The 27902-nt window shown below is 39.1% G+C and overlaps 2 protein-coding genes across 2 annotated transcripts in view; both read right to left on the reverse strand.

Moving 5' to 3' along the window:
- The window catches only part of LOC147684580 (metalloproteinase inhibitor 1-like), a 159013-nt gene that overhangs the window by 109732 nt on the left and 21379 nt on the right, over positions 1 to 27902 (reverse strand). The window lies entirely within an intron of this gene.
- The window catches only part of LOC147684581 (metalloproteinase inhibitor 3-like), a 63676-nt gene that overhangs the window by 14355 nt on the left and 21419 nt on the right, over positions 1 to 27902 (reverse strand). Inside the window, exons 3-5 of the mRNA XM_086940419.1 lie at positions 12612 to 12709; positions 8685 to 8799; positions 3708 to 3823 (exon numbers count right to left, since the gene is read on the reverse strand). Of these exons, the coding sequence (XP_086796545.1) occupies positions 3708 to 3823; positions 8685 to 8799; positions 12612 to 12709 (329 nt within the window). The remainder of the gene's footprint in view (positions 1 to 3707; positions 3824 to 8684; positions 8800 to 12611; positions 12710 to 27902) is intronic.

Genomic DNA, 27902 nt, shown 5'->3' on the forward strand with positions numbered 1-27902 from the left:
AGGTTTTTTAAATACTAATTCCTAACTATAACGTGTGTGAAACCTATGGTTTTTACAGTGAATTTGCAAGGTTTTTTAAATGCTAATACCTAACTATAAGGTGGCTGAAACCTATGGTTCATCCTTGTGACAGAGTGGCAGACCTGCTCTCAGGGTAATATAACTGTTGATACACACATTCAAAAACAGAAACTAACATTTTCAAAAAAATGGATACCAATACCACTTACAACAACCTATTCAGTAATTCCACCATCTACATACACATCCACTCATTCACCAACACTTCTATGTAGTCACTCATACATGTAATCACTCATCATATGTAATCATACACCTATACATGCTGTTACACACCGACACTCATCCATAGAGTTACTCACACACATACTCACACATGTAAATAAACTATCAAACATCCATTTACTTGCATATACAGCTATACACAAACAACTACACTTGTGTTTACTGAAACATACACATACTTACTATCTTAAATAATCACTTATAGAAACACATACTTATTTATACTGAAATTCTTCCAATCTCTCACTTTCACATATACTCACTTACATACATCAATACTCACATATACTAGTTTAAAGCATATGTACTTACTCATAAAGACACTATTGAGACAGTCATTCACTCACTAACACACCCATACACACACTCATCCACCTATACAGTCCTGCACACATGCTGTCTTCAAAACGCATACAAACAGTGAGTCACTCATTCATGCATCTATGTGCTAAGTAATATCCCCCACCGAACCATACAGACACTCAGACACTCATACTGATACTCAAAAAACCAACTAATAACCTATATAGACACTCATGTAGCTACTCAGCAACACATGCAGCCACTTATACACAAAGTGAGAAACTGATACAGATATTTACATAATTAAAAATTACTCACTAACCCATGTATTCACTAAGATACATTTAATCAGTCAGGTAAACAATCAATTTTACACAAACAAATCATCCGTTTAGACACTTATATGCTCATTTATTCATCCATCGACCTTGAGATACACATATATAAAACATATTTAATTTTCAGAAAAACACACATTCACTGGATGATGTCATCAGTGATGTCATGAGTGATATCATTTGAGATGTCATCAGTGATGTCATGAGTGATGTCACTGACCATGTCATGAGTGATGTAATATGTGATGTCATTATCAAAAATATTATATTACATAGCTATAGAAATTTGCTATTAAAAAACCTTTGCAATTCACTGAAAAAAACATAGGTTTGAGGCCCTATATATAGTTAGGAATTAGCATTTAAAAAACCTATGAAATTCACTGAAAAAACTATAGGTTTCACACCAGTTATAGTTAGGAATTTGCATTTAAAAAACCTATTAAATTCACTGAAAAAAACCATAGGTTTGACACCAGTTATAGTTAGATGGAAATTTTACTGACATAAAACCATTGAAATTCCCACGTTATAGTTAGTTGGACTCACTATAACTTGCGCGCCTGCAATGCACTGCTGATGACGTCACATATTACATCACTCATGACATGGTCAGTGACATCACTCATGACATCACTGATGACACTATCCTTGTAACAGAGTGACAGACCTCCTTTCAGTGTAATGTAACCCTTGAAACACATATTCAAAAATAGAAACTAACATTTTCAAAAAAATGGAGATACCCATACCAGTTACAACAACCAATTCAGTAATTCCACCATCTATATACACATCCACTCATTCACCAACAGTTCTATATAGTCACTCATACATATACTCACTCATCATATGTAGTGATACACCTATACATCCTGTTACACACCGACAGTCATCCAAAAGTTACTCACACACATACTCACACATGCAAATAAACTATTGAACATCCATTTATTTCCATATACAGCTATACACACACTACCACCTTACTTCTAAGGAAACTTACACATACTTACTCTCTTAAACAATCACTTATAGAAAACATACTTATTTAAACAAGAACTCTTTCAATCTCTCACTCTCACATATACTCACTTATTTACATCAATACTCACATATACTAGATTAAAACATATGTAGTTACTGATAAAGACACTAGTGAGACAGTTATTCACTCACTAACACACACATATACACACTCATCCACCCATACAGTCCTGCACATATGCTGTCTTCAAAACACATACAAACAGTGAGTTAGTCATTGATACATCTATGTGCTAAGTAACACCCCCACCAAACCATACAGACACTCATACTGATACTAAAAAAAATCTAATAACACATATACACACACATGTAGCTACTCACCAACCCATGCAGCCACTTATACACAAAGTGAAACACTGATACAAACATTTAACTATTTAAACAATACTCGCTAATATATGTATTCACTAAGATACACTTAATAAGCCAGTTAACCAATCAATAAAAAAAAATCCATTAAGACACTTATTTAAACATTTATTTTTCCATCAACCTTTACATATACATATATAAAACATATTTATTTTTCAGAAAAACACACATTCACTGGATGGTGTCATCAGTGATGTCATGAGTGATGTCACTGACCATTTCATGAGTGATGTAATATGTGACGTCATCAGCAGTGCATTGCAGGCGCGCAAGTTATAGTGAGTCCAACTAACTATAACGTGGGAATTTCAATGGTTTTATGTCAGTAAAATTTCCATCTAACTATAACTGGTGTCAAACCTATGGTTTTTTCAGTGAATTTAATAGGTTTTTTAAATGCAAATTCCTAACTATAACTGGTGTGAAACCTATGGTTTTTTCAGTGAATATATATATATATATATATATATATATATATATATATATATGTGTAAGTGTGGAGTTGTTGAATATGGTAAAACGTTGCATATCCTTAGAAACGTACCTTCACAATGTTCTCATCCTTAATATTCTTGAAATTATATTTTGTCCAGCCGATTTTTTGGACTCATTATTTTGTAAAAAGACCCTCCTTGCTATGCTTCTGCTATCTTTCAAGTCCTTGACTTTTCTTATATTTGTTATGAAAACTGACCAGTAGCTGTAAGGAGTATTTGAAAAGATATAGGGCCCGATTCACAGAACTAACTTAAAACAAAATCCTAAACTTACTACTTTTGGTATTCACGGAAGTTAGGATTTTGTCTTAAGTTTGTCTTAAGACAGACTTAAGACAGACTTAAGTTAGGATTTTGTCTTAAGTCTGTCTTAAGTCTGTCTTAAGACAAACTTAAGACAAAATCCTAACTTCTGTGAATACCAAAAGTAGTAAGTTTAGGATTTTGTCTTAAGTTAGTTCTGTGAATCGGGCCCAAAGACTGTATGTATTTATATCTCTGTTAGGCCACTGAAAATTATGGGGACATCACCTGGCACTGTAAGTCCTTATTTACGGCTCCTGAGAATTAAGGGTGGCAGGGCACTTAGCCCTATTGTCTTGTACTTACAGAAGCCCTGCTGTTGGCAGTTGTTAACGCCTTGATTGGCAGCAGTAAAGTGGAAAACTATGTCTTTCTCTATTTGGCCACCAGGTCATTTAACCCAATTATAAACGGGCAAATATTCTAAAATATGAGGACATCATTGGTAGGCTGTCTAATTAAAGGAAGTATGACCTGAATTATTTTCATTCCCGAAGTCTCATTTCATTAGTGGTATCAGAACTCCAAGGTTACTCACTTTGCAGTCACACCAGTAGGCATCTTCGATCCCTTTTTTCTTGGCCTCAGACAACTGATTCAAGGCCACAATGTAGTTACAGGATTCCAGGTCCACACGGCCATTTTTCATTACACCTGTCAGTGAAGTGAGAAAGAAAAGGCACCGATTAACTTTTCTTATATCACAAAATATTATTTTCATGATTTTTGAACCATTAATTTGCAAGCAAATCTTGATCTCCACCGTTTATGCATTTCTGATTTTCCCTGTAGCTTCACTTACCATCGTCCTGACTCTTTTTTATTTTGCCCAAAAGCTTAATTTCTCTTACATTTTCCACAGGGGTAGCCACGGTTGCTCCATCAGGAGATGGTTCATGTAAGAAGTTTTGGATATTGATATACAGTGAGTAAAGATGTGAATCATTTATATATACTATGGTGGTAGTCCAATCACTGCTTCAGTTAACATGGAGCAATGTTGGCTTTATGGGACTTATGGCCACATGCATCAAAGTTAGCATTTGCGATTTCTCAATTGTGAAAATTAAGGAATCGCAATTACGAAATCGCAAATTGCTATGCATCAAAAAATCGCATTTTTATTTGCAATTTCTAAAAATTCCTTAATTGCGATTCACAATTTGCAGATCGCAATTAAGAAATCCCTTCCCATTGATTCCTATAGGCCAAGAGGCCCATAGGAATGAATGGGAAGGCATTCACAAATTGCGATTTGCATTTTGCGAATCGCAATTTGTGAATGCATTCTCAAGGGTGCAGAGGGGGGTCCAAAGAACCCCCCCCTGCACCCCTGAAATTTAACTTTAATTGCAAGTTTCACACACTCATGTCCCAAGGACATGTGTGTGTGTAGCATGAAATTTTCAAAAATGCATTTTTGTGCATTTTTGAATTTTTCGCAAATTAGAATGAAGGTCAACTTCATGGTCAACGGTCCAGCCCGAACTGCCAAGCCATGTCTTCCCTGGACCGGAACCAAGCTTCCGAGGACCGGTTTCTGGCATTCCAGCCATCTTCAGCCCGGCTTGCTTGAATCCAGTGGCAAAGTGAGTAAGGGACGTCTACCCTGCCACACTTATGGCGGCCAAAAGCGGTACAAAAGGGGGTGGTGATGGACGGAGCATCTGAATCAATCAAACACTCACACCCAGTCAAAAGATCTGGGATTAATCCATCACCGTTCTTTAGCCCACTCTGCCACCCCAGTTCTGGAATGCCAGAAACCGGTCCTCGGAAGCTTGTTTTCAGTCCAGGGAAGACATGGCTTGGCAGTTCGGGCTGGACTGTTCCCATGAGGCACAGGGTCAGACTGATTTGCATATAGCCATGTCTGAACTGGGGTGGCAGAGTGGGCTAAAGAACGTTGGTGGATTAAACCCAGATCTTTTGACTGGGTGTGAGTGTTTGATTGATTCAGATGCTCCGTCCATCACCACCCCCTTTTGTACCGCTTTTGTTCGCTAAATTGGCACAAAGTGCAGTTGAAATCTCCCACCTATATAATAAGCATGCCTCCCATCAATTTTTCCTTAAGTATTTTTTATCGATGTGCCTAAATTAGTTAGGACATTCGTTTTCTGGGCTGTGGGGATGTTGTTGTATAAATTTATCAAAACTGCATCCCTTTTATCACCAACATTCATGGTCAGTATCTGGTAATACTCACTGGTTTCTCTAATGTGCACGTGAGTGACCCCTGCCGAGTTGGAAACAGGGGTGCATAAACCTCCTTTATTGCAGCCATGATTACTGATGCATGCCGGAGTATTGAATGTTTGGTAGCCAATTATTTGCATCTCCTCTACTACCCAAGTTTCCTGGACGCAAATTATGGCATAGTCATTAAAATGAGTTAACCACTGGGGGTCTTTCACTTTTGCAGCTAAACCGGTGATATTCCATGTTAAAATGTTGCATAATTTAGAAGATTTTGAAGTAATCACCTCTCCTACATGTGCCTCTTGAGTGGCTATTCCGGTATGCTTAATTTGGTTATTTTTACTTGGACTATTTGCAGAGACTAAGCTTCTGACCTCCCCCGCCCTGCTAGCATCTTTAGGCAGCGATTGCTCTAATATCTTCATAGGTTGGGTATTGAGTCCTAGTCCCTTATTATCTGCATGTCTCCCCTTTATCAAAGGTGTGCCCATTTTACTTTTATTAGTCTCCCTCCCGGTGGTCACATTGGGTCAATCTATTTCATCCAAATCCGTTAGTGGTTCAAAACGGTTATACAATGAAATATTTTCACCACCTGGAGGTCCTCTATGGGAATCCCTTGTAGATTTTCTGAAGAGAGGGCCTGCAATTGGATATTTCCCTTTGGGCCTAATAGTACCAGTATTTGATGGATAAAAAGCTCCTAGCGGAAATGGGTTCATTTCATCATTGCTAAAGGTAACATATCCTGGCCTGTTTAGGATTGTATACACTAGTCTGGGGTCACTAAACGTCAGAACCACACAATCACCCTGTAGCGCTTTTCTTTCTTTGCCCACCCACGCAACCCGTCTAGCCATTTTGAAGTGTTTGAATAAAACCTCGGTAAGGCTGCTATGCCTTCCCAACCAATGGAGGGACTTATTACGGCGTTCAACCCACATTTCTAGATCAGGAGATTTCAGTACTGGTGCATTAGCCAAGATTACCTCGTATGGTGTAACATCCGGAGGCAATTCAAGGCAAGTATGTGTATGTGTCTCGCGGGTTTGCCTTAGATCCATTCAGTTTGATTCTAACCTATTTTTATGTCCATTCTTTTCCCCCACCAACCTATTAATCTCAGAGAAGGAGTGTTGATCGTTCCTGCCTACATTAGGTTTATGTATCTGTGGTCTAGGGGTAATGTCCCTGGTCAATGAGTTTGGGGTAACTGTGTGGGTTAAGGTTTGCAACCCACTCATGAGGAAATTTTCCTGGGCATGGGCTGAACTGCACTGCCTATTTATACAGGTGTTTCCCTCTAGATTTACCACTCTCTCAGTTCGTTTCCCCAAAGCACTCTCTACAAACCTCTGCAGTTCCTCAATGCTTTTTGATATTTTGTCTAAAGCTAAGGATTGACTCGCCAACTGTGCATGGATAGTAGATTTTCTTGGGGCTAGGATGTTAGTACGAGTGGATTGTGATGGCATTTTTCCATGGCCCACCCTTTTCTTGCCTTGTACATTCTTTTTACTCTTCACTGAGTCTTGCCCTTTAGTATTCTGTATAAATGGGGCCTCCGCCTTTCCTGGTTTTTTACTACGCTTCAATGGTGGTTTAATATCTTCTGCCAACTCGCTCAGGTCGCTCCGGACTATAAGAGCCAAAGTGTCCTGTACAGAGCCAGTTCTGGAATCTATCACAGAGTTATTCTCTGTGTGGGATGGTGAATTGTTAGCTGTAAGTCCACCCACCTCCCTTACTGGGCCCCGCCTTCCCTTTGATAAAAATGCTGACCTTTTGTGTAAGCTACAAGGCCAAAACAAGCTGCAAGAGGCCAGTTTCCTGAAGTGCCAATAACAATTGGACTGGCCTGGACACTGCTGGTGGCCTTGGCTGGAGAGAGTCTTGACCCTCAAATGCTGTCTTGAGGTCCTGGGACCTTTGGCTGTATCTAACTGGACTTCTTTCACCACTGAAAACATGTGATTTAGACTTTTTTTGGTCGTCCAGGCCTCCAGGAGACTGAGAGGATGCTCTGCTGTCCATCTGCCAGAGGCGCAACCTCACTGGGCTGAAGAAACAAGTTTCTTCTGCTCAGGGATTCTCCTTAGCAGCAAATCCAATTTAGAAGGCCCTTATCGAGGAGGTATCCAGACATCTGGGACTCAATGTTGGATACTACCTGCTGCCTTGCCCTGCTGGAGCATTCCGAGCTCCAAAAAAGAGCCTACGCCCAAAGGTAAAAATCTTGATGTGCTGAGGTGCTTAAAGTATCTGGCTAGCAAGAGGACTTCCCAAGGAGCATTTTAACTAAACCCTCTCTGAACTTTCCCTGCTAGTCGAATGCCTATCCGAATTTGATACAGCCTGCTGGCTAGCCACAATGAAGGATTTTGACTTCCATTTTTGAGACCACATCCCAAGGTGACACCTCCAACTGGACTGAACGTTTTTGGTATATCTGATTCACACTCTGTCGCAGTCGACCTATGTCCCCCCATCAGCTACCATTGACACTTCGCACTTTTTGGCACCATTATCCCTTAACTATATAAAAACTAATTTCTCCAGTTCCATATATTGCATATTTACTGTTCTTGAGTCATAATATTTATTAAATCTTACTCTATTTTTCTAATCCACTTTAGATTATTTTTTGCTTGGTGTTTTAACTTTGTTACTTTTTTGGTACTGCATAAATACTTTACTAATTGACGTAAGTTAACCCTGTCTACTGTGAGCCTTATCTAGCAGGGGACTGAGTTTGGGTTAATTATGTAACTTTGAGGGTTCACCATGACAGGAGTTGTGATTGTTCCTTGGGTGAGCAGTCACAGACTCAAAATTATAATCCAATTTCCTACAGTTGTTAATACCACAAACGCCCAAGATGCTATTTGGGAGAGAGTTTCCTGCTTTGTATATCTGAGTGTAATATTAGACCATGGGCTGCAAACAACAAAAAGAAAAATCAGTTGTAGCAATAATATATGGAGCAGAAATGTGGGGATGTATTAACACCATCGTTAACCATAAAAGCCAAGCAGCATGCCACTGAACTTCATGTGTCCTCCAGCAGACATCAAGAAATCTAAAGGAAGTGAGTTGAGAGATGGCCTTCACAATTGTTTACAAGATGCCAAGATGGAAGAGAAATCTGATTTGAAAGGCACTCCATTTGCTGCACTATTCTTGTGATACAATCTGATTTGTATGTCTGTTTTTTGTCAATTCAGTCCCATGTGTCATACAGCCATCTATTACTTGCACTTGGTGCTACATACCTTACCCAATTGTGCAAACAATATTATTAGAGAGGTCTTACCTGTTATCAAGTGGTCCTTATTGTAATCATCCCGACTGAAGGAATATTCACAGCCGAGTCGTGTTTCGGTGTACATAAATTTCAGGTGCTGGATCTCAGAGTCACCTTTGATCACCTACAGAGGTTGTTGAAAAAGATTCAGCAATTCAGTACTTTCCCATATCTTTCAGCATTATTGTGAACTTTCTTCTGATGTTTTTGCTCCTCTTAACCTCAGCCGGAAAGAAGAGTCTAAGACAGGCAAATGGTGATAGAGTTTTCTCATATGCAGTTTATTAGTTAGAACACAGACAAACAGAACACAGACAAACATACCCTACTAATCAGTCTTTTTTCTGTGTTCCTCGACCTTACCATTGAAGCCATCGTATTCTATCATTCTCTACAGTTCTGATGTTTTAAAAGTTGCCATGAGATATTATGGCACACTTCACAAACTTTATTTATTTATTTATTCGTGTTTGAATGTGTTGGCAAATTTACAAAACAAACATTAAACCAACTTATTCAGATACACAAATATGCTTTGTACGATGTTCCCTTTCTGGACCATGAGCGAGGCGCACACGAGGAGGAAATTTTCTCAGCTTTTATTCCGCAACAAAACACCCGACAGATGCGTTTCGGCTACACGCCTTTGTCAAAAAAAAAAAAAATCAGATACACAAATATATACACTTTTAAAAATAAAAATAAAGATAACCAATAAAAGATTCCACCTCCTACATTAGTAATAAACAGGTTAATATTGCATATTTTCTTTCGTCCTAGCAGATTCCATTTTAAGTAGGCATGACTCTTTGATGACGCTCAGAAAACTTCAGTGAGTACTGAGGCTACCATCATATGCAAAGAAAAACTCCTAACTCACCCACAATTCATAAAAAACTCAGAGGTGAGAGAGATGTCGTCTCCCCGCCGCCAACCCCGCACCCCCCACTCTTACCTTCAGCTGTCGTGGGGCGGCAAACGCAGGAACCGCCATGGGCAGCAAAAGGTCTAGCTACGCCTGACATGCCGTTCTCCCTTGGCTTCCAAATCTCAAAAATGTTCCTGGTGCTCTCTATTTTCACAGTACTCAAGATCTTTTTAAAAGCTGCTCTTTCATCAGCAGCTGTTCTAGTCATTAGGGATGGCCCGCCTGTTTCAGTCGGCACCATTACATCAACCCTTTCCTTTATAGAACTCTGGTTCTCTCAAAAGGAGGCTGCATTTTCCATTTGAACAAAGTTAATTCATAACAAACTTCAGCGAGCCCACACTCACCAGCAATGGCCGGCTGTGACCATAATTTAATAATCACTGATAATATTTAAGATTATATTTATCAGACCCAGTTCCAGCCTTAAGGCAGAGTTCATTATCCACCTTGGCAGGCCAAGTCAGACCTTCCAGATATCCATCGGATAGCTTTGTGGCTATCTCATCAGTACTTCGCTCCAATATAACAGCAGAATACCAGTTTTCAAGTTCTATGTCATTGTTAAAAACCTCATCAACAGGAGCTTATTTAAAAGTCCCCTGCGCTGCAGGTGCATCATTTTTTCCATATTAAAAGTGATACCCCGGCAGCGCATGGGGCTTGTAAATAAGACCCATACTTGTTAGTGCTACTGCGGTTGCTTTTCCCAGATACATCACATTTTCGATGTTGCTTTTAAAATTTATATTACTTTTAAAAATAACTCCTAACTACCGACACACGGCCACTGGCTCCAGCTTTGATCGTAAAATCAACACCTACAGGGCCAGACTGGCCATAGCGGGCACCGGGCATTTCCCAGGTGGGCCGCTAGGGTGGGGCCGATTTTGTTACAGGGCCGTTTTAGCTGCAAAATCGGCCCCTGTAACAAAATCGGCTGAAACAGGCCCTGGCAAACTGCTCGGCCACTCCCAGGGGGGGCGGCGGAGCTCTTTGCCAGGGCCAGTTTTGGTTCCCAGTCCAGCCCTGACCACCTTGGCATCTTTTTCATTTTATTGGGGAGGGGACATGCTTTTCTATGATACATCCTTTTGTTACTTGCAGTTTATAAGTTAAAATCCTAATATAGAACAGTGAAATATTAACTGTAATAAATCAACCGGTCCCCGGAATGCTTGTTTCCAGTTCAGGGAGGATCTGGCCTGGCAGTTTAGGCTGGACTGTTCCTATGGGGAACAGGGTAAAGACTGATTGTCATTTGACTGGCAAGGCATGGAGAGCAAAAGAACGATGGATTTAGGCCCAGATCTCTTTAAAATAGCCCTTGCCCTAGCCTGTTCGGAGAGCTAATATTCCTAGAAAGTGCCTATTGGCTGCTGGCTCAAATTGGGTCCAAGATTCCACATGTAGTTGTACTACCAGATTTAGTATGTTCTTGGATATCCACAGTGTTGGTTCCATTTTTTTCCACAGATCTATTAATAGTATCAAATTCATACGCCACATTTATATAAGCCAATCATAGTGGTGTTTTTTGTATTACATATTTCTCAACTAATAGCTTTAATGCAAGGCACTCATTTATTGTAGAATAGCCCTTTCTGAATCCTAGCTGTGTCAGTGGTAACACTCTGTCGTTATCAACAAAGTCTTTCAGGACTTGTAGCAGATGCTTAACTTACATTTTGCTTGGGTGTGACCATTCTAAATTTGTTCCAGAGATCTCTTGGACCCCTTTTGTAGATCAGAACCATTATGCATCCTCTCTATCTATCAGGGCTTTCGTTTCCTCTCATTACTGCCTCACAGAGGAGTGAAGAACTTGGGCCCACAGTTTAGGATTTGTTTTTAATATTTTTGCAGATAATCCATCAGGTACTTGGGCCCATGAGTCTTTCACTTTTCTAATCAGGTCTTTAATGTCAATAATAGATGGAATCAAAACTTCGGGGTTATTAGGTGATATAAGATATGAAGTGTTATCAAGGAACTGATAGCATCCCTTAGGGCACACTGTCTGGCGATTCTTGCCTTCACAGTTCAAAGAAACATGATAATTTTCTTGATCAAAAAGTTTTTATTCCATGGTGTTCAATTCGAATTATGTTAATTCACATATTCATTGCAGCAATAATTTGTACTTTTTTTGCATTAGTGCTCCAATGCATTTCGGACGGTTGTCCTTCATCGGGGAGCATCAAGGAAAAACCTACGGCGGAGTTTTCTAACCGGCGCGTACCCACCAGAAATCCTTGATGCTCCCCGATGAAGGACAACCGTCCGAAATGCCCTAATGCCCTAAGGGATGCTATCAGTTCCTTGATAACACTTCATATCTTGTATACCACTCGTCCACAGGGCAGAGGACGACACCTGGGAGCACCTACCTCAGCATATAAACTTTTATGTTCAAAAATAACTTATCTACAGCTGTGCACTTGTCTTTCAACTCTACAAACTTATTAGGTGATATAACACAACTGTATTCTTCAACTACCTTGTTGGGGTTCTTATCACCCTCATATTTTGCATCATTCATTTTTTTACTGCCGAGCTCTGAGATATAATTTATTCAAACCTCCTACTTACTGGATTAGCTCAATTCTTTTTAATTTACCCAAATGTTTTCCAACAAACTCAATAGCCTCTTAAATGGTAGGTGTTTTAATAACCAGCTGACCATCAAAAGCATAAAAGGCAAAGTCAACGCACAAATCTTTGAAGTTGTGATGATAGGCTATCTCCTTGCTCTCTTGACCAACCTAAAGTAGGTAAATCAAATAACTGTGTTTCAGTGTGGTGTACCTTTCATGTGTAATGCAATGATCCTAAATGTTTTCTGCCACAACCTGATACCTAACCGCCGTTTCAATGCTCTTAGCCATGTTCTGATCAGTGAACTGAATTCTAGTCTGCTATCCTACAATGTAGTGGTGCACTCCTATTGACAAGTCAAATGATTCACCCCAGTCTCACATTTCAAGAAGACACACTATTGCCCTTACCTTAAGTGTCTCAATTTCATACTGAATCAACTTGTAGTTGACGCCATAATCAGTAATCATATTGGTGGAGGTAGAACGAAGCAATTTGGCATAAATAACTGAAAGAAACCCAGGAAACATAAAAATGATTGGTCAATTTCAAACTCAGTGAGATCAACTATTGACAATGAACAGCATTATCACAATGATTAGGGAGGGGTCTGCTACACTAGGCAGGTGTAAAAAAATGGGTTATAAGCAGAAATCACAATCCTTGTCAGGGTGGGGTCACAAGCAAACCCTAAATTAACCTGTGCTCTACCCCCTGGTATCTTGGCACAGGGCAGTCAGGCTTAACTTAGAGGCAATGTGTAGAGTATTGGTGCAACACTTCAAATAGTAGCATAGCGAAAACATACCATAAAAGGATTCCGCACCAGTTTAGAAAAATTTAGTAATTTTTAATACATAAAACAAGACCAAAATGGCAAACATCCCATCAATAGAAAAGGAGGTGTTCAGGTTTCAAAGATTTCAGTGAAAATTGCACCAAAAAGCACAACAGGCCAAATCTGGTCACGTCAGACCATGACAAAGTCACAAGTTCAGGCTGAAGGCGATGAAGTGTGAGCAAACCCAGTTAGGCCCCATGAACAAAAGTACTGTAAGTTCTGGTTGTGTCACAGAGCCAAGCTGCGGCGGAGCTGAGATGCGAGGTTCTACGTTATTATTGAGGATCCTATAGATGAGGGCTTGTGATGCGAAGTCCATCGTTGAGGATGCGCTCTGCAGTTGAGGTGATGCATCAGTTCTGTGATGCGAGAACCTGTGTTGTCGTCAAGGCTGCCATTGGGGAGGGATTTGCTATGCGAACAGGCACAGGCGACAGTTCTGATGTACTGCAGGGTCAATGCGAAGTCCTTGCATCGGGAGCACTCTTCCAGCAGAGGCAATGGGTTGCCCAAGGAGCAGAGGAGATGCATCAGCTCTACTGGATCCATAGATAGGTTTGCAGAGCACCTTCAAGCCCACTTGCAAGAGTCCAAGACTAGGGTGGCACCAATTGGCTGGGTAGGACTCCAGATGGAAGAATACAATCGCTGGGTTCACAGTTGTTGGAGCCTTCTGTCTTTATGATTCCAGTCAGGAGGCCAGCCAACTAGCCCTAGTATTCACTTTTGGGTCCTGAGTTCAACAGAGGCTGGTCCAGTCCTGTTCACCTAGGCAAGGGGGCAGCAGTCATTAGGCCAGCAGTTCCTTACCAGCAGCAGTGGATCAGCAGTCCTTCTTCCTGGAAAAGTATCCACAGGTGGAGAAGTGAACTGAAGAGTTAGTGTGTGAGGTCCAATATTTATACCTGGTGCTTTCCATCTAGAATGTGGGGGAAGGTTCTAGAATTCAGTTTGAAGGGCACAGGCTTCCTGTCTTCCCTACCCTGGCTGCGGGCTAATGACAGGGGGGATGCAGCCCTTTGTTTGGCAGCAGGACACAGCCTATTTAAGAGTAAGGAGGGTTGTGTCCAGCTCCGCCCTTCCATCATGCCAGTGATGGCCCATCCAGACACACAAATCTATCTATTGTGTGTGGTTATCAAGGAGGAATACACAAAGCCTAGCTATACCCATTCATGTGGCCTGGAGACAGGCTACAGGCACCTAATGGCTAAGGCAGGAAAATCTAAACTATCTAAAAGTGCCATTTTCAAAATTGTAATTTAAAATTCGGCTTTACCATGAGAGATGGTTTTTCATTACAATTCCAAAGTCACCAAACATGAACTGGTTACATGTTCCCATTTGGAAAGTATCACTTATTAAATGTAATAAGGTAACTCCAATGGTAGGCCTTGCAATAGGGAAAAACACATTTAGGAGAATTTCACTATTCGGAGATGGAACATAAAAGTATACGGCCAACTTTGTAACTGCAATATAACAAAAGGAGGGAGGGAGAGAAACAAGTGGATTCAGTCTCCCCTGGTAATTCGTTTAAGCAAAATAGAATCCACTCAGAAGGTGGTAGTGATCCCTAAAGTGATGGGGAGCACACAGTGTTGTTTAAAAGCCCCTCACACACCAACAGACCCCTTGGTGTCATGCTTCATCATCGGGGCCTTCGCACCCCTCTACTGGATGCGGCGTGCTGCGACTCACGGATACGTAGGAGCACTAATAGTGAACTATGTGTATGTGTGTGTGAGGGAGGGAGTGTGAGTGGTGAGGTGAAAAGAGTGAAGGTTAAAAAATACCTGGCTCGTAGGAAAAAATATATTTATTATGTCCTCGGCTGGTATTGTTAAAAGAGTGCAAGGTGAGGTTGGCAATTATATGTATTAGGGTATATCAACCTCTACAAAATGCGTCGACATGTTTCGGAGTACAGCGACTCCTTCTTCAGGACGAGGATATACACGGTTATCCTCACCTTACTCACATGGATGTAAAATGTAAGAGTGTATTTTACCAAAAAATACTAGGTGAAATGTACCTATTAGTGTAGAAATGCGGATAAGCTCTGTAGCGCCAAATTAGCGTTTGAAGAACTTATAGATCAAGGTTATCTGACCTCATGAGCCTAGGCGCGGTATTGGGGGTTCCTTCCTCACTGCTCAATATAGCAACGGTTACTGCACGGTCTAGTAGACTGCCTTCCCCTCAACGCGGCAACGCGGCACCATCGAAGTTCGAGGCCATCAAGCCTGCCACTGCTTCCATACAATTTCGAAAGTTTAGGGCCGTGGTCTCAACGGATTGGGACAGAGAGGCCATGATCTGGGTGTCATCGGCGTACGAGAGCACTTCCAGTCCAAAAGTTCTAACAAGCCTAGTAAGTGGCACCACATAAACGTTGAAGAGTGTAGGACTCAAAGCGGAGCCCTGCGGGACCCCACACTGCAAAGGCATGGCGTTGGAAAGGAAGTCACCCAGTATGACCCTTTGCTCCTGATGGTTAAGAAAGGAAGTGAGGAGGCTCAGAGCCAGACCCTTCACCCCCGTCTCACTGAGGCGGGAGGCCAGGATGGTAGGGGACAGGGTGTCAAATGCTGCTGTAAGGATGAGCAGGATCAGAAGAGTTGTCTGACCACTGTCGACCTTAGCGCGGATGCTGTTGACCACCACTGTGAGGGCTGACTCAGTGCTATGCGCCTTTCGGAAGCCATGCTGAGAGGGATCAAGCAGGCAGGTCTTATCCAGAAAGGCGCTAAGATGGAAATTCAAATGAGCCTCCAACATCTTAGCTGGAGCGGGAAGAAGGGAAATGGGACGAAAGTTCTTCAGAATCCCAGGATCCAAGGAAGCCTTTTTAAAGAGGGGCTTAACGATGGCAGTCTTCCAGGAAGCTGGAAACTCACCACTGTAGATGGCCCTATTCATAACTTCCAGCAAAGGGGGAAGTAAAGTGTCCCTGTAATTTTTTAGGATTTTAAGGGGACAGGGATCAAGGGGAGATCCTGACTTAATCGAATCTAGGAGTTTATCTAGGCCCTCAGTCGTGAGGAGGGGAAAATTGGAGTAGGTGTCATTGGGAGCTGAGGTGTAGTCTAGGCTGGGAGGGGGAATATGAGTGAGATTATGAGTCTGGAGAGCTGTGTAAATATCCAGGATTTTAGTATGGAAGAAGGTGGAGATCTGATCACAGAGTTCTTGAGAGGGAACTATGGGATCGGGATGTTGGACAAGAGATAAGGTATCTACCACCTTAAAGAGATCACCCGGGGAGGTGAGGGATGAGGTTAGCTTGGAAAAGTAGGTTTGCTTTTCGGCTAACACCGCAGCTTTGTAGCTCTTAAGGAGATTTTTATGCTTGATCCGTAGGTCGGCATCTGGCTGAGCTCTCCAGAGCCTTTCTTGCCTCCTACACTCCTGTCTCTGTAGTCTAAGAGTTTCTGAGTACCAGGGCGCTGACAGGCGTTTCCTGGCACAATAGTGGGATTTAAGCGGGGCTAGGGTGTCCACAGCCCTAGAGATGGTACTTGCGAGCTCACGGGCAGTGGTATCAATATCCTGAGAAGGGGGAGGCTTAAAGCTGGCAATAAGAGGGCCAAGTGATTAATTGGACAGGCCCCTATAGTTCCTCTTTAGAACCCAACAGTTCATGTCCGTGGGAGGGGCAAGAGGAGAACCTGAAACGAATTCCAGGGGGACTGCTTTGTGATCCGACCAGGAGAGGGGCAAAGGGGAGACAATCTCTAGCCTGGGGTCGTTAGTAAACACCCCATCTAAGATGTGGCCAGCAGAATGGGTAGGAGATAGCACTTTTTGGGGGAGGCTGAGAGAAGCAAGTGAGTCCACAAGGGACGTAGTGTCGGCCGAGTTGAGATTTTCTAAATGAAAATTAAAATCTCCAAGAATAGTCAGGGAAGGCCTATTAATGAATGGTTTGATTACTTCAAGTAGATCGGCGGCAAACAGAGACCTAGAGCCCGGAGGTCTGTAAATAAGAATACCAGCAAAGTTTTCTTTCGGTGAGGTACTAAGATCAAGTTGGCAGTTTCACCTGCTCACAGGATGCAATGGTAAGCCTGAGACATGTTTAAGGGCTACTTAAGGTAGGTACAATAAGTGCTGCAGGCCCACTAGTACCATTTAAATTACAGAGACCGGGTACATGATGTACCACTTTAACAGCCACCTACAAGTAAATTTAATGTGCCAATCAGGTGTATGCCAATTTCAGCGTGTTTTAAGGAGTGAGCACAAGCATTTTAGCATGTGTTAGCAGTAGTATAGTGTAAATGAAAAGCCTACAGGTCTAATGAACAAGTTAAGACAAATTACATAACGAATGGAACAAAGGGGGAAATCAGGGAAAATCCCTGTGGCATCCCAGAGGTCCACAGCTTGAATAATGATTTAAGAATGAGGCAGCTTCACAGCATGAGTGTGTTTGCTCAGATAGCCAATGAAGAGCCCTGATTGCTAAAATGAGGGGTAATAACCAGGTTGTTAATTATTAAGCAACTCAATAGTTTTCATGTTGTTACTCTTGAAAGGATGAAAGGGTATACCTGTCACTATTAAAATCTGTGTTTTTCGGTAAACAGACAGTTCTCAACAAAGGGGCTGTGAAATATTTTATAAAGCATGATTCTGATCCAAAATGGGTGTTAGTGTGTTTTACATGTAAAAAGGTTAAGTAAACTCTAGAACGATTCCTACCAAAAAGTAGGTAAATTAACAATTTACAAAGAGGCATTTTTGGCATAAATCGCGTACACCTAATTTGTTTGCTTTAAGCATCAATATCTAATGTGGGGCAATTCCCCAGGAGTCCAACTGCAAGGTTCCCCTATTATAAACCAGAATGGAGTTTACAGACATACATTTGGGGTATACTCCCTACAATATTTATCATAAGTAATTGGGACAAGAAGTAGAGAGTGATCCTTGACTTCAGGATGTCAAGTGAAATTGTTTATTTTGGTTCCAAATGTTTAGTATTTCCACTGTTATTTTGGCAATACAGTACTTCTTCTGGGCAATTGCACCATTTTTTATCATATGTACCATAACGTTCAACTGAGGTTGGTGTTTAATAGTTCAAAGAGAGAACCTTAATGTGTTCACCAACAGGTTATATGTATATATGTAACTATAATGGGAGGGACATCAGTTGTTTCTCTGTTGGATTGGTCAAATTCCTCTATGATGGCGAAGAGTTCCTTGGAGTTGTGAGCGTTGAAGTGTATTCTGTCTTGGATGAAGTTTTTCTTTGTTGATTTGATGAGTTGGTGGTGTTCTGCAATGGCTGTTTTGTAGTCAAAGCGTGCTACCGTGGTTTTGCTGTTTCTCTACATCATCTCCAGTTGTCGGCAGGAGCGCTTGAATGCTTGGAGATCCATGGTGAACCAGTTGGCTTTCTTGTTGTGTCATCTCGTGGTGTTCTGACACTTCGCAAAAAAGATACTATTCACTTAAAACAGCCAAAGTCTGAAGGTGCTAAAGTACTACCTGGACCCTTCCCACTGTGGTGGTACCTTGACATTTAGCCATTGTCAGAAGCAAAGGAAGCACATGTGCATACGTTAATACATGGTGCACAGAGTCGTAAAGGTTTATAAAGTTTAAAACAAGAGGTAACAGCAATGTTCCCTCAAATTATTTTCCCTTGTGTGTGTCAATGTCATGTTTATGAACGCACCTTTTGTGACTGTAAACAGGAAAGTGAATAAAGTTTGTTTACTTTATGAAAGATCGTGGTAAGTAAGCTACCACATCTAAATGGTGTTGGTGAGAGCCAGAAAGGATTGGTTAATAGCTGAAGATACCCCGTCATCATGAATATCAAAAAACAGTAAACAAAACATAAGCATATCCTCTGCTGCTTCAAACAGTGATCTAATTCTACAATTTGAACTAAAACTGTGCACGACTAGAATCTTGGCTTGCATGGTAGAGGGATGCAATATTTTTCTCTTTGACATGTGAAAACAAAATAAAACTGCCCCTTAGAGGAAATCACACAACTCCCAAAATGGGGCATGGCCAGAAAACATACTCAAGAATCCTGCCTGATGATCTAAAAAATCAGGTTGTGGGTGGTAACTGTAGTGTCACATTGGGTGAAGTCGGAGCTACTTTCAAACAAAGATACTTTCTAGCCCTGCCTACATCACAGGTAATCACCATTCAATATGGATTTAACAAGAGCAGGAAAAGAGAGCAAGGTTAGCTTTTGGTTGCAGCCCCCACCTTAAAGGAAAACTAAAGGCAAGTGAAATTTATCTGAGGTAAATGCATTTTTCTTGTAGGAAAGTGCAGTTGGTTAATTCAACTTGGTGTAACGGAAGAGTCACTGTTTTTAATTGTGTTTGGTGTTCTGGAGGTGCACAACTTATCTGTTGTGTTATAACTATAGGACATGCGTTCACTGTAAGTATAAAAATGTGCAAAATTACATAATAACTTGAAGTATATATAATCATTAACAGAAAAAATCATTTGACTAGTAGAACAAATGTAAATAACTAAACACTATTCCTATTTAAAAATCATTAGAGTATCGTTTTAAATGTGACCCCAAATTAAAAGTATAGGCACCTGCCTTCTTACATTTCAATGAACGGCTTACAAAGTTCATTATTAGGTTCAGTATCTGTGGAAATCGAATGTCTGGCATAATATCGACAGACAGAATATCGAAATACAAAAATATCCGAACAAAAATATCCACATCAAAAATATCGGAATCATATCTTCATAAAGGTAAGTACAAAAATATCGAAAAAATAATATCGTAGTACAAAAATATCGGAATTAAAAATATCGTTTTTTTAAATGTATTAATAATAATGTAAAAATAATTTTAAAATACATATAATTTTACAAATATTAAATAAAAATATTAAAACAAAATTAAAACTAATACATATACATTTAAAATAAATAAAACACTTAATAATTTAATGTAATTTAATTTTTTTAATGTTATTAAATTGATTTAATGTAATTTGTTTTGTTTTTACCCTGTACGCCTGTACCCCAAAAACCCAAAACTGACCCTGAACCCTAAAAATATCCCTGTACCCCAAAAAACCAAAACTGACCCTGAACCCTAAACATACCCCTTTACCCAAAAACTGAAAACTGACCCTGAACCCTAAAAATACCCCTTTACCCAAAAACTGAAAACTGACCCTGAACCCTAAAAATACCCCTTTACCCAAGAACTGAAAACTGACCCTGAACCCTAACCATACCCCTTTACCCAAAAGCTGAAAACTGACCCTGAACCCTAAAAATACCCCTTTACCCAAAAACTGAAAACTGACCCAGAACCCTAAAAATACCCCTTTACCCAAGAACTGAAAACTGACCCTGAACCCTAAAAATACCCCTTTACCCAAAAACTGAAAATTGACCAAGAACCCTAAAAATACCCCTTTACCCAAGAACTGAAAACTGACCCTGAACCCTAAAAATACCCCTTTACCCAAAAACTGAAAACTGACCCTGAACCCTAAAAATACTCCTTTACCCAAAATTAATTAATATTATTTAATTACCAATTAATTATTAATTAACAATAACAATAAAGTAAATATATTAGCACATTAGCTGTAATTAATTTAATTTAATAATTAATATTATTTTTCCCAATTAATTAATTAAGAATAACAAAAAATTATATATAAAAAAATTACTATAATTAATGTAATTAACTAATTAATATTAATTAATTACCAACTAATTAATTATTAAAAATATGTACAAAATTATATTAATTAATTAACTAATTAATATAAATTAATTACCAATTAAATATTAATTAAAATATGTACAAACATACATTAATTATTTAATTATTATTAAATTACTTCCCACCCTATTCCCCTATAAACCCATAACCCGCTACAGAACATATTTATCAATTAATTAAAATTAATTAAAAATTAATTCTCAATTAATTATTTAATAATTCCTACTAATTAATAATTAATTTAACATAATTAAATTACTTCCCACCCTATTCCCCTATAAACCCACAACCCGCTACAGTAGTAAAAGACAAAATTTAATTAAATTACATTAAAAATAAATAATAAAACATAATAAGTACAATATAATATACACTAAATTTATTAAAAAATTGATATTAGTAACATCGAAGTTATTTATTTCGATATTATTGACATCGATATTTAAAACTTCGATATTACTGATATCATACTAATATCGATATTAAGACTGTCGATATTACTTACCTTCGATATTTTGTCCCATCGATATTTAAACTTCGATATTATTGTATATCGATATTTAAAAATCGATATTTTGTCTGTGTACCGTGGAGATCAGTATCAAAATTCTTTCCCCACATATTTCCCACCCATAAAAGTCACAAGAATTTTTTTAACACCATAAACATTCATGCTTTCAATTTAAGATCATTGCAAATTCCACACATTTTATATGTACATACTTATGCCACAGGAGATGTTTGCATTGTGCAGCACGAAGAGTATTGTGGTATTTAATAGTAAACAAGTTTTTAATATCACATTTTCAGATGTGAGCACAATTTGCAAAGAATTCTAATACATTATTTCAGAAGACAAAGTTCAACTTTGCTCTTTAAAGGAAAACAAAGTAATGTCAGCGTTCACATATTCAGAGGGGCATGGTCAGGATTGTCCTTAGGCACTGTGTATATTAGGTGTGAGCAAGACTTTTCAGGGGTCATCATTTGCTTGGATGAGAGGCGGTAGTCAGAAAGGTGTCATAAAACAGGCAGCACTTGAGCAACTCGTTCATTCTTTAGAGAAGGTCATGTAGATTTTCCTAGTATGAATGAAGGAAACTCTTAATTTTAGAGGGAAGTATTATGCCTCTCTTACCTTGCTTTATATTAAAAGGAGAAGCAATAAGCACAAGAAAACTATTAACTCCAAAGGCTTGATGACAACATACTAATGGAAGAATTACAGTGGGGCATTAATAAAACCAATCAAAGATATGAAAACTCTATAACACCTAATTCGACTGCAATCAGGTCAGGAGTGAGTAATAGGAAGGTGAATCGCTGAAATTCCAGAAAGATAAGTATTAATTGTATGGTATGTTTTACCTTTGCTAGCTGAGAACCAAGGAAATATATTATCAAAGTGATATTGACTAATAAGGGATCAATAGATTTTTCAAAACACCAGGCTACCAAACAGTCCATGCTGATTTATATGCTTTGTTGATTCCAGGAGCCCAGGATTTTGAGATATAACTTGCAGCTTCTGATGATAAGGTTGGAGTAGACCGGGCTGCTCTGATATCTTCCAGGTCATTCATATTGGATTGTGGTCCAATATCAATGTATGTATATGCCCTTCGGAATTCATAAAAAGAATGGTGAAAGATGCTATTATCACTGGAAAATCAACTTGTTCTAAAAGATCTATATACTACACTTGTAGAACTATTAGACTTTGGGTTTATCTCTGTTGTCTCCCTTGTTCATGAAGAATGGAGGCAAGGCATATTTGACTCCCTGAGACCAATCTTAAGGGAAGGCCTCTGTTACTAAAGAATTTATGGGGAGGAGAGTTAAGTCAAGATGCAAAAAGGTCCATTGCAAGGAGACCCCATTTGCAGTAGTTTCTTGAAAAGGGAATGATGAAGTCTCCAATTACTTGAAGATAACAAGAATACCAATCTGGTACTGTGTTGAGAGTGCAAGAAAGATATTCTGCTCTTACTGAGATTTTGTTATTAAGACGAAATTCCCAGGAATGTTTTGCTAGCTCACTTTGTCTCAGAGAGATATACAGAACAAACGATGGGGATGTTTTCAATAAGTATTTATTGAACCAGCGTCATTCTAGTATAAAATACGTGTGCTGCAACAACCATAAGACAGAAACAGAAATATACTGTCAGTAGCATCAACAGAGTTAATAAAAGGTAGAATTCTACCACAGTGCTAAAACAATGAATATATGCAGGCATATAGATACATGACAGTAATAATGCGTACTTCTACGATGCAAACCTTAACATGATGTACTTAAGTGTACCTAGCATGTATGTATATGTATAGCCAAGAATCCACCTAGCAAAGAGACAACTCTATTTCCTGATGTGAGAGAGTGAAGGACCCCGTCTTGGTCTCGAGTGGGACACCCTGCAAGGGATATCAGACGACTGCTTGCTGAAATGTCTGCGTACAGGGACCTCTGTGTCTCGTGTCATCGTGTCAGCATGGAAGTCTTTCTCTTCTGGTTTGGCCAACGAAGATGTGGTGCTTATATACCCAAAAGGTACCCTCAGAGGTTCTACCTAGATGTGTCATGGTACTGGGGGCAGGTCGGACAAGGATCACAATAGCTGTGACCCTTATACAGAGTTATTATGCAGAAGATAGTAATCCTGCAGTGATCCTGAGAATCCTCATGCATAATAAATGAGGCTAGTTTCCAGAGAAAACCACAGTACATGTATGCAGCACCTAACTAGGTAAAAGGTCAGCACAAAACCTGTTATGTAGAACAATGTTAATGTTAATGAAACTTATTAGGCGTGCAAATACCTAAGGTTGTCTCGGCTCTACGAATGCAACACACCCAGTCCGGTGATTAATTCTGAAATAACCATGATTTTAACTTCTTCCTGAAGATGGTGAGGGAAATAACCCCTCTAAGCTCAACAGGTAGCATGTTCCAAAGTTTTATTTTGCTGTACGATAAACTTCGGCCACCCCAACCTGTGGATCGTATTCTTGGCACTATCATCAGTCTCACGCCTGTAGAGCGCATTTGTCTGGACGGTTGGTACCAGGCAAGGAGGTTTCTGAGAGAAAGAGGTCCTGTGTTTTTCAGGGCTTTGTATGCCAAACAGAGAGATTTTAATTTGATTTGCTGTGCCACCGGGAACCTGTGGAGTTCACGAATGTCCTTGGACATGGAGTTGTACCTAGAGATTTTTCCCAACAGCGGGGCAGCTGTATTTTGAACCGTCTGGAGCTTTTTTTGATATTGCTTTTGCATACCTAGGTAGAGTCCATTGCAGTAATCCAGTTTTTGGCTGGACTAGTGCTGTTACCACCATCTTTCTAGCTTCCGACAGTGATGTACGGAAAGATGTTCTTGAGTTTCTTTATCAGAAAATGTTAGGCAGAGATAATAGCATTTGTCTGATGTGATAGTGCTAATTTGTCAATCCACACTCATAAATTTTTCACCTTTTGCACTGGTTTGGGTGCTTCACCCATCTCTGCCAGCCACCGAAGATTGTTACATGTAGGTTGCAAGTTACCGAAGATTATCAACTCTGTTTTTTCAGAGTTGAGCTTAAGACAATGAGTTCCCATTCATCTATTTATTTCTCTCATACAGTTATGAAATTGTAGGGTGGGTGAGGCTTGTTGCCAATATGCTGGCTCAACTATCTAGGTGTCGTCAGCACATGGGATCACTGAAATAATATCGAATGCCAAAATATCGACCTGCAAGAATATCGTGTAAAAAATATCGACTGACAAAATATCGAGTTTCTATCTACAAACAGGTAAGTACAATTAATATCGAGTTTAAAATATCATTTACAAAAATATAGTTTTAAAAAATATCGACTTTACTAAAAACACTATTAAATTAAATAATTATTAAAAACTAAGTACTAAAATATACTTAAGAATACTTAAATTACCTAATGATAATTAAATAATTAATGAAAGTAAAAAAATAAAAAATATTTAATCATATTTCTTAAAACATATATATATATAGTAACAAAATATAATTAAATAATAGCCAATATTATTAACGTACAATAACAAAAGAATAAAAATTACTATTCCCACTCCAGTGGGTGCAACAGTAGGGAAAGCGTTGGATAGCGTAGGGGTTAAAATGACTATTCCCACTCCAAAGAGTGCAACAGTAGGGAAAACGTTGGATAGCGTAGGGGTTAAAATTACTATCCTCACACCAGTGGGTGCAACAGTAGGGAAAGTGTTGGATAGCGTAGGGGTTAAAATTACTATCCCCACTCCAGTGGGTGCAACAGTAGGGAAAGCGTTGGATAGCGTAGGGGTTTAAATTACTATTCCCACTCCAGTGGGTGCAACAGTAGGGAAAGCGTTGGATAGCGTAGGGGTTAAAATTACTATTCCCACTCCAGTGGGTGCAACAGTAGGGAAAGAGTTGGATAGCGTAGGGGTTAAAATTACTATTCCCACTCCAGTGGGTGCAACAGTAGGGAAAGCGTTGGATAGCGTAGGGGTTAAAATTACTATTCCCACTCCAGTGGGTGCAACAGTAGGGAAAGCATTGGATAGCGTAGGGGTTAAAATTACTATTCCCACTCCAGTGGGTGCAACAGTAGGGAAAGCGTTGGATAGCGTAGGGGTAAAAATTACTATTCCCACTCCAGTGGGTGCAACAATAGGGAAAGTGTTGGATAGCGTAGGGGTTAAAATTACTATTCCCACTCCAGTGGGTGCAACAGTAGGGAAAGCGTTGGATAGCGTAGGGGTAAAAAATTACTATTCCCACTCCAGTGGGTGCAACAGTAGGGAAAGCGTTGGATAGCGTAGGGGTTAAAATTACTATTCCTACTCCAGTGGGTGCAACAGTAGGGAAAGCGTTGGATAGCTTAGTGGTAAAAATGGCTATTCCCACTCCAAAGAGTGCAACAGTAGGGAAAGCGTTGGATAGCGTAGGGGTTAAAATTACTATTCCCACTCCAGTAGGTGCAACAGTAGGGAAAGCATTGGAAAGCGTAGGGGTTAAAATTACTATTCCCACTCCAGAGAATACAACATTAGGGAAAGTAAATAATTCATATATTATTCAAGAATCTACAAAAAAATCTATTAATAATTAATTAAAAAAAATTAACAATAATTAATTAAATTATTCACCTATTAATACTAATTAATTAAACATTAACAAATAAATATTTTATAACTTAAACAAATATAACAATTATTTCCAAATAAATAAATTGTAATTAGTTTTATTATTTAATTAATAATTAATATTTTAATTTCCACCCTATGCCCCTATAAACCCACTACCCGCTACATAAATTAAATTAGTTACATCTACATAATTACCAATTAATCAATTAATATATATTAATTAACAATTTTAAAATAATTAATTAACAAATATAAATTAATTAACAATTACTATTTACTATCAATAAATAAATGTACATATTTAATTAATTATAAATAAATTACTTCCCACCCTATTCCCCTATAAACCCACAGCCCGCTACAGAATTAAATTAGTTTAATTTACATAATTAACAATTAATCTATTACTCTAAATTAATTAACAATTTTATTTAAATTAATTAGCAAATATAAATAATTAGCAATTAATTACTAATTACTATCAATAAATAAATTTACATATTTAATTAATTATAATTAAATTACTTCCCACCCTATTCCCCTATAAACCCACAACCCGCTAGATTAAAATTACGCAAAAATTATTAAAACAAAATTAGTTAAATATAATTATTTATAACATAAATACACAATGTTCACACATATGATAACATAAAAATACACTATAAAAAATTATATATTATTAAAAATTCGATATATTGTACTATCTATATTATGTACTTTGATATTTTAACTATCTACATTTTTTACAGTCGACATTACTTCACTTACCTTAAAAACGATATTTTTGTAGTCGATATTCTGTCCTGTCGATATTTTGTCCACTCGATATTAAATACACGATATTATGTCCAAACGATATTTTGGACTCGATATTATGTCTGTGCACCCAGCATATGACCTCAGGCTGAAGCCAAAATCTCGGATCAGCGGGCGGGATCCGAGACATATACATTAAAAAGAGTCAGGCTCAGAGAAGACCCTTGAGGGACTCCGCATGGTAAAACATATGGCTCTGATTGGTACCTGTCCACTGTAACTGTTAATTTCCTCACCTTCAGAAAGGAGCACAGTACGGCCAATGCCATTCCCTTGACCTCCATCAATTCTAGCCGCTGTTGTAAAAGATTATGGTCAACAGTATCAAATGCGGCTGACAAATCGAGGAGAACCAGGGCAGCTGAACCCCCTTTGTGCATCACAGCCCTGATTTTCTCAGTGGCATTGATCAGTGCTGTTTCGGTACTGTGCTCCTGTTGAAAGCCGAACTGGGAATGATCATGCAGATCCTTATCCTGAATGAATTGGGAAAGTTTCTTATACATAAGTTTTCAACTATTTTTGCCGGAAGAGGCAGACGGGCTATTGGACGATAATTTGTAAATTGGTAGGGCGAATGTAGGAAATGTCAAGTAGGCCATTTTTGGGCTACATTGGGGTTCATAACACTATTACTGGACACATTGTTTTGTTTTTATTTTGTACCAGGAAAATAGTAAATAGAAAACCCGTGGGATTGAAGAAAGTCTCTTGCTTGCAGAGGAGAATCTAAACCTCTGGCACTAAAGAATTTAGTGTGTGTGAAAACTTTACAGGAAGGGGTGACCATTCTGAAAGGAGTTGCGTAAAGTTCTACAGAATATCTCTGAACAGTGGCCAACAGCCAAGGATCTGCCAAGGATCTGTTATTTTTGGAGAAAATACTTTAAACTACCCCCTACAATAGGAAGGCCAGAATTTGGACCTGCTGGTCGGATTTGCACCTCTACGCAATATTGCTCTATGTTTTTGGTAATGTCTTGCCTTTTGAAGAGAGAGCTGGGATTGAAAATCTTGTGACTACTAGTACTAGGAGCATCTATCAATCAATCCATCAATCTGGATTTCTAAAATGCAATTTTTCACCCGCAAGGATATCCACATGCTGAGAGCCAAACTGCTTGGGTGGAATCAGTTAAA

Source organism: Lissotriton vulgaris, chromosome 10 (genome assembly GCF_964263255.1).
Source record: "Lissotriton vulgaris chromosome 10, aLisVul1.2, whole genome shotgun sequence".
In the NCBI taxonomy this organism is placed as follows: domain Eukaryota; kingdom Metazoa; phylum Chordata; class Amphibia; order Caudata; family Salamandridae; genus Lissotriton; species Lissotriton vulgaris.